Source organism: Limulus polyphemus, unplaced genomic scaffold, assembly GCF_000517525.1.
Source record: "Limulus polyphemus unplaced genomic scaffold, Limulus_polyphemus-2.1.2 Scaffold1003, whole genome shotgun sequence".
Taxonomy (NCBI): Eukaryota; Metazoa; Arthropoda; class Merostomata; order Xiphosura; family Limulidae; genus Limulus; species Limulus polyphemus.
The window spans coordinates 261589-278339 of record NW_013666613.1 but is presented as its reverse complement, the minus strand read 5'-3'; the positions used below and the strand labels follow the sequence as shown (position 1 = coordinate 278339).

At 32.1% G+C, this 16751-nt stretch overlaps 1 protein-coding gene across 2 annotated transcripts in view; it reads left to right on the top strand.

Moving 5' to 3' along the window:
- Positions 1-16751, top strand: part of LOC106461645 (rab3 GTPase-activating protein non-catalytic subunit-like) — an 80451-nt gene that overhangs the window by 27069 nt on the left and 36631 nt on the right. For both annotated transcript variants that reach the window (XM_022388648.1, XM_013921485.2), the window contains exons 12-17: positions 136-275; positions 2215-2345; positions 4253-4311; positions 5727-5867; positions 10521-10603; positions 15580-15644. In XM_022388648.1, coding sequence (XP_022244356.1) covers positions 136-275; positions 2215-2345; positions 4253-4311; positions 5727-5867; positions 10521-10603; positions 15580-15644 — 619 coding nt within the window. The remainder of the gene's footprint in view (positions 1-135; positions 276-2214; positions 2346-4252; positions 4312-5726; positions 5868-10520; positions 10604-15579; positions 15645-16751) is intronic.

The following is a 16751-nucleotide window of genomic DNA, read 5'->3' as shown; positions in this document are numbered from 1 at the left end:
TTTAATATCATTTACATGTTACTGCTTTTTAAAGGGATTCCTTTCAGCCACCACAAAAGATATTTTTCAATATTTTTTGTTTTTGTCCTAATATTGGGATCATGTTCAAAAACTTGTCACATGCCTTACTTTCAGATATGGAATATATGATAAAAGACGCCAGGGAGGACGAATTGTACTATCTCCCAACAAAACTATGGCAGCCATTACGGATGGTTTTGGTCGTGTTATTCTTTTTGATATTCTCAAAGCTATAGCAGTAAGGATGTGGAAAGGTAATGTCTTGAAACAATATTCTAATGACTGGTTTTGTTGTCTTTACCTCAAATTCATAGTGTTAGAAATGTAAATAGGTTAAATACACATGCATAGAATTAGACTGGCACTGTGCTCTGTAAAAAGTCAACCAATCTTAGATATTATTTACAGTTACACATGTAAAGGAAGTATTTGAAAAAATAGAAATCTTGTCTTTCTTGGTTAACTTTTTTTATGTGTTTTGCCAAAGTCAGTTATCTGTCAATAAATTTCAAACTAGCTGTGTGATTTCATTAAACTTTATCTTATACTTATTACTTTTGTTATGAGCTCTATTTTTAAATGGATTATTTTTTTGGATTGATAGGTGACACCTAGATTTATGAAGAAATAAAAACTTGATTGTTTTTTTAATAGATGTACTGTTAAAAAAAATCAAAACAACTGATTTTGTATGAGTTCCACAATTGAACTGCAGAAACTTCTTCAAGGAATTAAAACAAATAATCTACCTTGACCATAACTCAAATTAGGCTTAATTTTTGTCCCTTCTTTTAAGTAAATTAGTTTTTGGTCCCCCAAAAACTTTTTTTCTAAGGAACAAAAATACTATAAAAATTATTTGCCCGCACTCCATCCCACAGAACACTGTATTTTGCATCTAAGTTCTCCATATATATATATATATATATTTGTTCATGTATCTTATGGTTTTTAATATTTAGTCATTAGGATTTTACATCATAGCTTGTATATATGTGTGTGTGTGTGTGTGTATAACAGTTTAAGGCTTTTTGTAAATTTTATTATATATATTCTTATATCTAGCTGATAAACTTTACTAGGTTCCTACTGTAGACAAAAGTAATGTAATAATATTGTTTCACTGATTTAAATATGTTTGTTACTGTATGTGACTGAAGGTTTGTGAATTAAAAGAATAAGTAAACTTGTTTATATAGTTTTGGTTTGAAGTTTAGAGGTATGCATTTTTAAGTGTTCATTTGTATGATTTAGACTTCCATAGTTTAGAATTTTCAGGAACTTCTGTGGCTCCCTAAAAATCTACACAGTGTTTTAATGGAAATAGAATTAATGATGTGAAAAACATTTGTTCAAGAGGCAAAGTATAATAGTAAAATTTGTCTCAGGGATATCAGGTGTAATGAATTCTACACCCATTAATGTTACTGATAAAGGCTAATACACTAAAATGATATCTGAACATGAAAATAATAGTTTACTTCTCATTTTCTTTCTTTAACATCTTCAAAAGACTCTGTTTTTCAATTCTGAATCATCCTAACACACAATTGTGTAGTCTAACAATTTTTATCCAAATACAATACTCATTCTATTCTTAGCCATCCTATTACACACGCACTCAGTTTCTGCCAAGAAATTATCTAATATTCTCATATTTGTCAGTGTTATTCATGTTTTTGAGAAAAATCATTGTCTAATGAAATGCAACAATGTCAAACCACTACAAAAGAGTTTGTATCAAACTTATTATACAGTCACAAAGAAGAGTTAACAAATATGGTACAGGACAACACATTACCTTATATGAAGCTTGTAACAAGAAACGGTTAAGAAAATAATTACATGCCTTACTGCATAAGAACACTTTATCTTTATAATAATTAAAGTATTTGAAATATTTAATACTTTTTATACATAAACCACAAACAACAAATAACGTGCGTGCTTGAAATACTTGTCTACCACCCTCTCTTCAGTCATCACATAAAATTACCTATCATTCTTCAATTTATTAACCCCTTTATAACGGCTGCTAAAAATGAATGTGTAATTTTTGTGAGCCATACACTGTATACAGTGCATTTGCATTCCACTGCTGGAGATGGACCATACACCCTATATGGTGAATCAGCAGTCAGTGGGTTAATTACTTGGCACTGATGAAGTTCATTTAAAGGTTTTTACATCCAGGTTACCGTGATGCTCAGTGTGGGTGGATAGAAACTGTAGATGAAAGTACCCATCCTGAACACAGAGAAGGACAAACATCCAAGAGAGCTTATTTTCTTGTCATTTATGCTCCACGAAGAGGTATTGTAGAGGTGGGAACTTTAATAGTTTTATTCTGACGATATGAATATTTGATTGTTGATAACTTCTTAACATAATTATGTCAAAATTTCTATCTTTCTGTCTGCATCTGTCTATCCAAGATGTAAATTATGTATGCGTACATGCAATTAGGTTTTTTTAAGCCTTAGATCATTGTATTAGTAAATATAGATAATACTGCATATTTTCAGAACCAAACAAGCTTAAGTTTAGCTTTAGTAGTATATGGAAAAATAATACTTCTTGTGTACAGTTTGGTCTCACACAGACCTGTAAGGTTAACAGAATAAAACTAATGTAAATTTAGTTATGGAAAAACATTACATTTAAATGTGAGACATTACATCTCATAAAAATTAGTAGTTAAACAACATTACCTATCATTTGGATACTTCCACTATCAGGCATATTTTCATCTATACACTCAATAACTCCTCAGTAGATTCAAACTTCTTGAGTGAATAACAAGCCTAAGTTGTTACATTCAGTATTAATAGAAATCAGTTATTTTACGAATGTTTATAATTGTGTTCTTCAAAATGCACTTGGGTATTTGACAAGAGTACTTGAATTTTATTTGGTTCATGTAGTTATAATATGTCAAAATTACCAGGTGTTTTTCTCTCATAAGAAAGCTGAATATTTATTTATCCACAAATGTTTTCATACTTGGGCACGTTGATGCACACATTTATGTACATTACCTGTTTGAAGTGGGATCACATATTTTTGTGCCAGTCAATATTGATAAAGGTTAGTCCATTATATCTAGGTCTTTACATGGCTGATATTGCTTTAGCATTTCTTTAGGCTCTGTGTTTCTTAGCTCATAATTTTCATAAAGATAAAGAACTGTTGAAGACTTAATGTAATGCATAACCATGCATTTTGGAAGAATTATCTGTGTCTAACTAAGTTTAAATATCATTTTCAGTAAGATTAATTCTTGTTCGTGTTACAACTGTTTTTTTGTTTATATCATGAAAGTTTTGGCCTGGACAACTAAATAAACCATCTTATCTTTATAAAACTGTCATCCAGTGTCCTTGTTTTTTTCAGCAGAATTAACTAATTAAACATTTTATTTTAATCAATGTTTCACCTTTGCATTGGTTAAAATATAAAGCTCTTTTATAATTATCTTGAGTATAAAGGTCTTTTTTTTCTAACCTTTTTATCAAAATGTGTAAATCCCTCCAGTATGCACTACAGATTTTGAAAGATAATGGAAAATTAATATTGCTTATATTCTAACCTTATCTGTACACATGAATACTTAAGCATTTCAAGTTTTGTAATTAAAATTAAATAGTTATATATAGAAAAAAATTAATTTTTTGGAATTCATAAAGAGGATGCTGTTTTAAAGATTTTTTTAATGTTGTTACTTATCATTTATACAGTCGTAGCACTTGCATTTTTACTTATTTTGGACATAAGTAGTATGAAAAATATCTTTTTCCTGAGTATTTTAACTTCAAAACAATGAAACATTGATGGTATTATACCTTATTATTGAGGGAAAGATTTAAGATTGGATTATACATCATCATGCTACAGAGAAAATGTTGAGATTGAAGTACACATCTTTCAGAGAATGAGTCAAGATAGGATTATACACCAACTTCTGAGAAAGTGTTAAGATAGCATGTAGTATGCTTCATGGAAAAGGATAAGATTGGATTATACACAATCCTTCAGAGAAAGAGATTTAAATTGGGACTATGCACTGTTCTTCAGAGTAGGATAATATATCATGCTCAGGTTAAGACTATATACCATTTTTTAGACACAGTTTTAAGATAGGACTTTACACCATTCATTAAAAAAAAACAACTTTGATACATCCCTAAACCAGTGAATTTTTAAGAGAAAAGAATTTTAATATTTTTTACAGATTTGGTGTTCCCAACAAGGTCCTCGTGTTGGAGCTTTTAACGTTGGGAAGTCTGGAAGGTAAGATTGTATTTTTCAAATATTTGAAAGAAGGTGAAGTAATTGTAAAACTGTCTTCAGTTTCTTAATTCTGAGATGATGAAGGTGTTGCTAACATATTTGCTAAATAAAGAAGTTGCAAAGTGTGGAATTCATGTGCACACTTTTTTGTCTAAGACTGATGAAATTTTGAATCACTTCCCATTTATATAATTTAAATAAATGGCTCTTCAACTAAAACTTTGTATGTTGTAATCTACCTTTCCTGATGAACTGTGATTTTAAGCAGAAGGCCTCATTGGCAGCATCGTATAATAGATAAAGTAGTTTTAATGCTATTATACAGTAAAGAGGGATGGGACTAAAATTATTATTGGTCTTAATATTATCTATTAAAGAAACAATATTTGTCATCTCGGGCTTTGTACACAAGTCATTGGTCTATTTAATACCAAACTAATGCAAATGGTATTGTTTTCCTCAGTTCACAGATTTGGTCCATTGAAAACTTTTATTTATCTAAACTAGAATGTTTATTAAATATTTGGGTCATCCTATGATCTTAAGGTTAAGCCTAAAGACAGACCTTGCGTATGAGAAGAGGGGAATGTGTTAATTTGAATTGTTTAAAACAAAATACTTTCCAGTAGTAGCTAAAAGGTTAACCCCTCAGTTCAGCTGGTGGAACACTTGCGTGGCATTCAAAAGTTACTGTGTTCAAGCCCAGAAAATATAGATTACTACAGAAAAATTGGTATCCGACAAGGATAATCACAAAAGTAACTTGACAGTCTTAGAAATAAAAACTGGAATACCAGAGAAAATTTTATGCCCAGCTAGGGATCATTCCTTGAAGTTAAGACATGAGGTTTGACTCAGAAATATGTAAAAATTGGTTAATGTCCAATTAGTGGTTGCTTGGTGACTTTGAGATAAGGCCTGAAGTGAGCTTTGTTTGTGAGAGGAGAGGAATGTAGCAGACTGAATTATTATGAAAGTGTCTTACTAGTAGTTGTTAGGGAGTTAACTGTTTAGTTCTACTAGTTGGGTACTTATTTGGTGTATAAAAGGTAATGAATTTCATTTTGAGAGATGGAAAAGTTAGATTATTGTACCACTATTTATATAATTATTTTAGCAAGTTGTATTTGTTGAAACTAACAGACCTGACATGCCTGATGGTGTTTGATGGATAGTTAAGCATTTATAATTTTGGTATCTGTCCATGGAATTTTTTGATATAAAATCTATTATTTAGAAACTAGTACTCTTTTAGTAATTTTTATGTGTTTTATGGAACTTGTTTTCCAATACTTTTTATTAGTTATTTGAAAAATTTTGAGCTTATTTATCTACTCCATTTTATAATTATACATGTGCTATGAATTATAATTTTTTTGGTTGGGTTTAAAATAAATTATCTGTGTATCTTACAGACTTTTATATTCCAATTACGCTATGATGGGGTTGAACAATGCAACAGCTCACAGTTGTAAACCCATGATTTATCCCTGTTGCTTACTTGATGCTGATGGGAACATCTGTTCTTTTGCTGTCCCATTTCACTGTGCTCTTAGGTAAGGCAATTAAAAAACAAGTCAACCTTAAATGTCCACCTTTTTGTAATAAGGATGCTTTGTAATAATGCGATAGTTCACAGATAAACAGAGCACAGAGTTATCTGATTACCACCACAATTAGAGTTTCGAGGACCTAGTATGTGGAAGGACAGATATAGTGATTTGTTGTTGGTGGAATAGTTGAAGTCAAAGAAAAATTAAACACTTTATTTTCTGAATAACAAATTACAGAAGGGTAGACTATTGCATTATACTGTTAAAATCACAAAAATGAAGTAGAAAATAATAGTATGTAACTGGTAAGTAAACTTAAGCTGTATTTATGTAAGAGCAAAGGAAAATAAACTCCAATTCTGAGTTGATAACTCACCTCCTCACACAGATTAGCTATCTTCCTCAGCATATCTGCCAAAGAGATTTGTATACCACTAGCCTTGAAGCAACTCCCACCTAAAATCATATGATGTTATGTGAATTGTGCTGCTGCATGATGGCATTATCTTGTGACAAAAGCCGTCCACCAATAGGAGGGCAACACACCTATATGCGCACTAATTCTCTATATCACTATATAATTCACTAATTCTCCATATGCATTTGCACTCTTTAATCTTCATTCTTTACCTTGGTGCTGCAGAGCACAGACATATTTAAATTTCATGTCTGTGATCAATTTATTGAGAATTGTCTCGTCAACAAAACTTTGATTTTCGTTTTCTTCAACTTTTGTTTCAAAAGCTTTCAAATTTTTATCATGAATTGTCAATTGAAAGTGATTTATACTTAGTCCTGAGTGAGAGACAATGTTCACACTTAAGCCTTATTTCTGCTATGGCCCTTAGAGACTCATTAACTGTTAGGATCATTGCAGCCATTTTTCAAAGTGTTTTGGATTACCACATACTTAATGGGCTTTATACTTCCATCTCTATTCCTCTGTACTTTGTTCCCCTGCTGTCAGGATTTATTAGGTTATGTTCCTCTTCCTGTATCCCTTTCATTACCCAAAGTCCTCATTGGTGTTTCTTTCTTCTTGCGACCTGGTCAGATGTTATATAACTTCTGTCCTCATTATCATTCCAGCTTGTTTTTTTTTCTCAACATTGCTCTTTACCCCTATTCCTCATCCAGATCAGTCTCCATCTTACCTTTCCTTTCCAGGCTTTTCTATATTTTTCCCCCATCTTCCCTCTTCCAGAAGTCTCATTTGTCACTCTTCTTACCAGTGGCTATCAAGCACATATGTTTCTGTGGGTAACTTTCTCTTCTTCTGCTGTTGGTCTCCATTTCTGCTGGCTGTCATTTTTCCTTTTCTCCACCTTAGTCTCTTTCCTCACTCCTCTTTGCTTTTCCTCATCATTTCCTTTTCTCCTTCTGACCCCATCTATGGTCTTTTTCATCTGGTCTCTGGTTGGCCATGGTTGATATGTTGGACACCTTCGTATGCATTTCTTGGCCTGTCCTCCCTTTATATTCTCTGTCTATCTTTTTTGCATCTTCCCATTCTTTGCTCTTCCTTTCCACTCAGCATCTGCCCCTCTTGAATCTGTTGGTATCATGAGGGCTTTCATTTGCCATATTCATGACCATTTTCTTTGACTATTTATATGTTAACCCATTCTTGGATGTCTCCTCTTCTCCTATCTCCATTCTTTTATGGTGGCTACTTGGTTGGAGGGGGACTAATCTTAAGATCTAATCCTGTTCACAAATCACACGGTGTTGGGTACTTTTGGGCATTTTCCTCTTTTGTCTCAACCAACTTAGCTATCTTCTTCACCTGAGCTATGACATATCTACTCACCAAGTTTTACACTTCTTGTTTTCTCCCTGTGTGAGAGGTTCTTTCACTTTTGAACTCCTCATTCCTTTGGGACATGCTCTCATGTATCTTCTACAGTAGATCCCAAGTTTTCTTTCCTGGGGTCCTTTGTTCCCTTTTTGTGAGCTTCTCAAGGAATTGTCATAGTGACTGGACCCTGTCTGTACTACTTCCTACATTCCCATACTGCCTCTCAAACCAGATCTCTCCTTTCTTCAATGCTTCTCTCTCTGTGGCAAGGCTTTTGTCATTGGTCCTTCTGCAACCCCTTTTCCTCCTGACAATAATTCTGTGTATCACCATTTTTGTCTTTGTTGCATGATTGTTCTTTGATGGATTCTCAGTTTTAGTCTATCCTAGTTGTTGGGTGGCCCTTTCCATGGCCTTTTACCTTTTCTGGTACCAAGAGGTGTTTCTTCCCCTGTCCTCTGTTCTGTTTCACTACTTTGTTCTCTTCAGTCCTCCAGGGACCCGGCATGGCCAAGTGATTAGGGAGCTCGACTCACAATCTGCAGGTCGCGGGTTCGAATCCCCATCACACCAAACATGCTCGCCCTTTCAGCCATTGGGGCATTATTATGTGATAGTCAGTCCCACTATTCGTTGGTAAAAGAGTAGCCCAAGAGTTGGTGGTGGGTGGTGATGACTAGCTGCCTTCCCTCTAGTCTTACACTGCTAAATTAGGGACGGCTAGTGCAGATAGCCCTTGTGTAGCTTTGCGCAAAATTCCAAACAAACAAACAGTTCTCCTGGCCAAATTCCCTTGACTGACTGAGGCATTAATGAGGTTTTGAATGATCTCGTACATGCCCCATTTGATCTGTTGACTTCCTGGCTTTTTTACTGTCTTTCTCTCCTGACTTGTTTTATCCTACTTCTATCTTACGAGTAACATTGTTCTTTTAGATACTTCTTTCACTCTCTTCTACCACACTTTTCTTTTACTCTTCCCTGATTGATCCTTTCTTCCCTGGAATAAACTGCTTGGGAAGTATGCTGTACTTCTCTCTTATCTCCCTTCTTTCTGTCTTTTGCCTATTGGACCATTTGTACCTGGCTCGACTCCTGTGTCCTGCTTGGCTGTTTAGTATGCCTCATCATGGATCTCTCCTGGGACCTCTCTTTTTTCCATGGATATCTTTACAAATATATATCATAGAAAATAATAGAACAATAACATACCTACATACATGACATAATGGAAAATGATATTACAGTGTATGAAAGAGATGTTATAGAGAAATAAATACCTTGGAAGATACACATATAAAATATACTGAAAAAAATAGATAAAATTAAAGGTTGAAGTGAGGTGTGTATAATTCATAACATTATACAAAAATATATATATATTAATACACTTATCTTTATAGACTAATTTCATTTAATCCAAATGAAAAAAAAAATAAGTAGGGAAAACCTTGTACCAGAATCAGTATGTGTAACAATAACACAGGCCTGCGAATTTAAACTTCATAAACATTGTTTTGGTTTTAATAATCAATTTTCTATAATTCAGCTATGCAGATTTCGAAAATAAATTTGATTTTTTTCTATCATTGTAAGGATTGTTTACAAATTGGGAAGAAAGAAAATCTTACTTAGATCAAATTATTATTTCATTTACCACAATGAACATTTATTATTATGTTAACAAAAATACAAACAAACTGAAGGAAAGAGAAGAATATTGATGTCAAATGAATATGCATCCTCCTTCATAATGATTTTTTTGTGTGAAATTACATATTTTAGTCTCAAAACTACGTGTTGCAGTCTTTCTTTTATGTATTACATTCTGACGTTTTGTGAAAAATCTGTACGTGATGGAGAAAAATAGATAATATTTTCAGATTCAGCATACAGGAATTACTGTAGAGCATGTAAAAATTTCAAGACAGGCCTGTGTAATTAGAGTGGTGGAAATAAGGCAGGCAAAATTATTAAAAAAACATTTGAAATTGTTCAATAATTAAGTAAAAAGGCAAAACAAAGGAATCATTTAGGGCTTCTGTGTCAGGTGAGTCATTTATTATTTCTCATCTATAAATTGAGAAAGATACATAGCAATTACATACACCAATGTTTATTACAATTCATTACTTATGTACTGATAATACCAACTTTACTACAATATAACAGCACTTGAAGAGGCTTGTGAGAAAATCTTTCTTTATTGTAAAGATAGACTAGCTTATAGTTTATTATTGAAAAAGTTATTAAAGGCAAAATTCCTGTACATGAATTTGATTGGTTTATTTTTCTTTTATCTTTCAAATAAAACTTTCAGTTTGAGAGAAGGAGCTCTTATTCAGCACATGTTCTAAATCGCTGTACTTTTGATGTACCTGTGTGTCAGGGTAGAAGTAGCTAATTGTGATGTATAACTGAATGTGTTTTGATAAAAACCTTTGTTCATACATTCTCTTTCATATATGGAATCAAAATCTTTGTATCAAAGTAGGTAATATGTTCACCACAAATGTTAGCAAATTGAGGGATGATAAGTAGTTTAACTAATAAAATTGAATTGTTTAAATTGGGAGTAGAGAGAATTCAATAATTTCAATCATATTTGTTGTATTCCATTACTGATGAGAGCTTTTGCTGAATATAAGAGCTTACCTGGGTTTCAGAGTTTTATCTCAAAGCTTTCTATACCTGTTATTACCTTAATTCTAACCCTTTGTGTTTTTACTTTGATAATGTTTAAAACAATTACAGAAAATATATACTACATGAACTAAGTAAACAAAAATGATTTTCATTTAAATAGAAAAAGTATATATGTATTTTGTTTGTAATAACTGTGAACATTTATTACTTAGTGGGAGAAACAGCAAAAAAGCAAGAGATTTACATCTTCTGAAAGATCTCAGGACATTGTTGAAAGATTCTGATCTCAACCAAGGTATGTATGTATGTATGTATGTATGCTCACACAAAAATATACCTGTGATATCATTACTGTCATATGGTGCCAAAAATTATGTGAATCCCTGGAGAACTCAAAGCTAAGTTTCAGAGAATGTAAAAATGACTGTTTTGTTTTGATGTACAAAAATTTTATATAGTTAACAATCCACTGATAAATGAGTTTAAAATGATGTGTATTTTGTCCCCAAAAATTATTGTATTTTCCTTATTTCTTTCACATAAGCATGTGGACATGGGGGAATTGAATTTGATATCTTATGGTCATGGGTTAATTTTTGTTTTCATTAGACCCTGGTAATGTTTTGATTTTAACTAAGTTTTCACATGCACACAAAAATTTCAGCTCGTAAATAGATGCTTTGATGGTACTTTATTAGCAGGTAGTAATATTATTTATTTTGATTTCATTGTTAAAATGTAGTAGTAAGAAGCACATATGTAAGAACTGAATGACCTTTTATTAATAATATATATGTGTGTGTGTGATATTACATTTTAGTAAGACAATCATTCTTTACTAACATGGAGTTTTCAGTAAGATAATTATATAATAGTATTTCAACTACACCTTGTTTATTTATCATTCCTTCCATTAATAATTTTGGTTATACTTGTTACTGTATCGAATGTAATTGCTTTTATTCTATTTTTTACTTGTTGATCATTATTATACTTTTATTATAAAAATTTGTTTGCACTAAGCTAAATCTCCTAATATGGCTGAACCTTATGAGAAATTATTTTGGTTTATGGCTGTAAATGTCATTAGCAGCAAGGGTACCCAACTGATGAAAAAATTCATTCTAATCTTTATAAGTAGTTAATTAGCTATACTAATAGCCAGGTTGGTTTTTAGTTTTGCTTTAAGTACATAGCTGGCTCTGATTGTAAGCTACTATTATTTATTGTAACCACTGTTCATCAGGTTGTTTGTATTTACAACATAAAAAGTTTTAGTTCAAATGCTTCTTTTTGTCAGTCATTCATAAGACAATAAACTTCAGATGTATAACACCTTATTTGGCAGAACATGCCATATTTTTTTTATATTACATCAGAACAAGATTCGCATAACTAAACTCTCATCATTCTTTACAGGCCCATTATGGGTTTCCAGTGAGAAAAGTGTAGTCTAGCATTTCAACTATACTTGCTGTATGCCATTTCTGATGACAGCTTTTGCTGAATACCAGAGCTTATCTGTGTTTCAGAATTTTAACCTTTTATAATTAACCTTTAACACTAGAACTGCAAGGGTTTCAGTCATACCTGGAACCCCCATACTGCTGTCATTTTGACTGCTATGTATTACAATGTCATTATCAAAATTAAAGACTAATTATTGGATTAAACTCAACAGTTTTATTTTGGTACATCAAATCAAACGTAATTACAGCTGTAACACTGTATTGTGAACTGTAGCGTAAACATTGTTATCATTACCCCTTGAAGTTAGCTTTTTTACAAATATCTGAAGAACATTATGTGAATGTAGATACTCAGTGCTTTGTACACTACACAGTCAGTGTCTTTAGGAGTCAACCCCTAAATTATGTGTGAAGTGAAGGAGTAAAAAAAAAAATCAATACATGATATTAAATTTTACTACACACGTTCGTAGAATAATTAAAAGACACAAAAGGTTATTTAAAGCGATGTATTAAACATATATGTTTTATTTGAGAAGGCTGCTTTTCTAGTGGTAAAATTTTATATCCACTAGTGGGGGTTGTGTCTTAAACTAGGTATATATTTGCCCATTGCTCTACATTATGCTTATTAAATTCTTAAACAAATCTCCATGACAATCCAGCTGCAGCTTAACATGTTACATCTCAAACTAATGTGATAAAATAGCCAATAGCTACAGTAAATAATCATGAACTGTACCAGCTAGCTACTAGCAATGTTTGTTATCATTGCAATGTTAGCTATCATATCAAATAATCCTTTGCCCATAGTTGAGCGTAAAAAACCCAGCAAACAAGATAAATAAAAAAATTGGGAATTTAAAAACCTGCAAATAGGGATCGTAGAAAAAGTAAGGAAACAAGGTTGGAAATACTGTAAACATTATTTACTCAAACTACAAATTCCTATTTTGTAGTTTGTTAAAATTAACAATTGTGCAAAACACACTTCAGTAACTTAAGTATTATAATAAAAACAAACATCAAATGAAACAAGTTAGTAAGCAGGTATAAATAGCTATATATATACATACAAAACGTTAAACACAAGCTAGTAGGTAAATTATTCTAAACAGTATATGTTTAATTAATTAGATTATACAAACAAAGCATAATGAATCAACATCCAATTAACATTAGCAACTTTACATTATGCAATGAGAGTAGCAATAATAGAAGAAAAATAAAACAAGTATTAATTATTCATGAACTAAAACCTAATTTAAATCAAAACACAGGTGGCACTCTATACGTTTTCTAAATTCGAACAAAATGGTCTTGCAATATTTCACACAATAGACGACAGTTACCTAATGATGGCCACATGAGTGGTCAAAATGTTATGAAGTTAAACAAAAAATAAATAATCCACTCAAAAGCTCTACCCCTGGACTTATGTAAGGTACATATTCGTAAAGAAAAATGTTAAAATTATATGATTCCCATTATAAACTAGCTGAAGTGGCACAATTCAAACAAGTGAATCACTTTTTTGCCTTTTATTGTACACTTACCACACACAAGTCTTTTACACAAGGCACATTTATCTGAAGTTCTGTTTGTATTGCATTTGCTGCCTAGCATTGTTTTCTTTTATGTGTTCCACTGTATTCAGGCTGAGTTGGTGCTTTGCACTTTTCTCAAACTTTCGTTTTTGTTGGAGTTATGAGACTAGCATCACGATTAAAACCCTCCTACATATATTTTCTCCAGTGCATTCCTTGAACAAAACAAAGAGATTGATGGCTGCCAGGTCCAGGACATTGTAAAATAAGGCAACTGGCCACTTCTAAGAACTAGCTTTTACTGAGTACTGATGTGCCATCTGGTCTGCAACATTCACTCTTTACTTTGTCTGGTTGTAGAAAAGCAGTCTTCATTTTTTTCTTCTCAGTAGTGTTAATGCCAACTGAAATGTGAAGAGAATTGAGAATGTACACATTCTTTCTCAGCTTGAATTTGTTAACAGTCAATGTAGCAAAGTCACTGTGTTTCAATATTGTACTGGTGTACAGCTCTGGTTGTAAATTTAGTGCAGATGGTAGAAGCTCTATTTTTGATTTATTCACTGTTCCAACTAGCTGTTTTTTTTTTCTGTGACTCTTTTGTGAAGTCATGTGGAGTAAGAAAATTGTCTGTAGTCACATTCCTTCCTTTTCATAAGTATGGTGCCATCAGCCTGAATACTACATTGTCCCAGTCTCTGACCAGCTGGGTGAGTTTCATCTTTGTTCAAGTAGGGGAAACCATTCAGAATGTATTTTGAGACAATGTCTACTGCCAGCCAAAACCTTATTCTAAATTTGTCTGCTTTGTTTGCCATGTATTATGTCCAGAAAAATTATGCTTTTGTGGGAAACAGCTGCTCATTCACTGTAATGTTCTATCCTGGCTTGTAGCAGACAATACTGTTTTTGAATAACGCCATTCCAAATTCCTGATGTCAGGTCAAATGTTTTAGTTTGAAGTTGGGCACTTGTTGTTGCTCTTAAGTCAAAACATAAAAATCTCAATATTTCTCAAAATTGACTCCTTGGCATTATCTCTGTGAAGAAAGGAATTACCCCCATTGCACAAACCAAAAGCTCTCCTGGTAAATACTTTTTCCACCATAGGCCCCATAAACATGTAGCAGTGCAATAACTGCTTGTAAGCCCTCTAGAGATATTTTCCAGGAATCATCATTTTGCACCTTATGCCCTTCTGCTTTAGTACATCACTGGATGTGGTGTAGCAGTCATATATCGATCAATAAGTGAAAAGCACTGAGAAGACTATCAGTGTTGCGTTTTGTTTACTGTGTGGGACCTGGAGTTTCTCTGAAAATATTTTATGCAGCACATTTTCCTGCAGCCTCAATATTGAGATTCATAATTTCCCAAATTGTTTCCTCATTTCCAATCTCCTGTATGCTATCTTGCACTGGTGAAGCAACTGGAGGTGTTGTGGCTAGCACTGTACCGAACAAATTGGCTGGCACAGCTGGAGCACTTGCGTCTACTGCAGGAGATGACACAGGTAAAACATCTGGCACTGCAGAGGATTATCCAGGACTCTTGCTTCTGCTATGACCTCTTATGCATCTGAAGAGCTGTTTTGGTAGTAGTAGCACTTTATTGGCACTTTCCTCACTTTCACTTGCAGGACTGTCTGTTTCACAAATCCAGGACTCATTGCTTTTGTGATCACTTACCTTCCCCAAATCAGAATCATTTTTTAACAAAGTTATGAGTATCTGTATCACTTTTTGAGCACACATTTGTCTTCTTTGAGCCATTTTTGAGTTTGTGAGTCTCTGTCAGTTTCTCTGTTGCTATGTATACGCAAAGCGACAGACAAACCTACACCACATTTCACAGGAATTGCTAGGATTATAAGTAGGCTATGTTATGATTTACTCAAACTGACACAAAAAAGAAACAACCCAAATTTTATGTTGTTATAAATAAAAGCATGTATTGTGAACAGCAGTCAAATTGATAAGTCTCTGGTGGTTCTCAGGTAAAAATTATTATAATATTTCTATTTTTGTGATTTTGACTTTGAAATACATGGATTTAGGAAAAATTGTGAAAGGACAACAGCATATCTTTCATACACACAAAGATATTTAAATCTTAATAGTGAAAACTGTCAATTTGATAGTTTTGGCTGTTCTTGTGTTAACAGTTTCAACCAGGTGTTACTTAACAAAATACCTTAATATTGTTTTATGATATCATGGTAGTACATATTAATTTATAGTTATTTCTTTCACTAGATAAATTGGTTTCTGAAATTAAAAAAATCTTGTTGGATTTGAAGACTGCCAGTATTCGACAGCAGGTTAGCAATTTCAATTTCTTTTAATATAACTTATTTTTTATAAATAATAATAATTTCTTTAATATTTGGAAAGAGATGTCTCAGGAGGATCTATTAAGTATTAAATATACACAGTTATGAACTTATGAATAGTGTTCTTTCAGTTGTAAACATAGGTAATAACTAGAATTGAATATTGTTTTTTCATCTGTAAACATGGATAATAACTAGAATTGAATATTGTTCTTTCATCTGTAAACATGGATAATAACTAGAATTGAATAATGATCTTTCTGTTGTAAACATGGATAATAACTAGAATTGAATAATGTTCTTTCAGTTGTAAACATTGGTAATAACTGGAATTGAATATTGTTCTTTGATCTGTAAACATGGATAATAACAAGAATTGAATATTGTTCTTTTTTCTGCAAACATGGATAATAACTAGAATTTAATATTGTTCTTTCATCTGTAAACATGGATAATAACTAGAATTGAATAATGATCTTTCTGTTGTAAATATGGATAATAACTAGAATTGAATATTGTTCTTTCATCTGTAAACATAGGTAATAACTAGAAATGAATATTGTTCTTTCTTCTGTAAACATGGATAATAACTAGAATTTAATAATGATCTTTCTGTTGTAAACATGGATAATAACTAAAATTGAATGTTCTTTCTGTTGTAAACATCGGTAATAACTGGAATTGAATATTGTTCTTTCATCTGTAAACATAGGTAATAACTAGAATTGAATAATGTTCTTTCAGTTGTAAACATGGATAATAACTAGAATTTGATAATGATCTTTCTGTTGTAAACATGGATAATAACTAGAATTGAATAATGTTATTTCAGTTGTAAACATCGGTAATAACTGGAATTGAATATTGTTCTTTGATCTGTAAACATGGAAAATAACTAGAATTGAATAATGTTCTTTCATCTGTAAACATGGATAATAACTAGAATTGAATATTGTTCTTTCATCTGTAAACATAGGTAATAACTAGAATTGAATAATGTTCTTTCAGTTGTAAAAATAGGTAATAACTAGAATTGAATATTGTTCTTTCAGTTGTAAAAATAGGTAATAACTAGAATTGAATATTGTTCTTTCA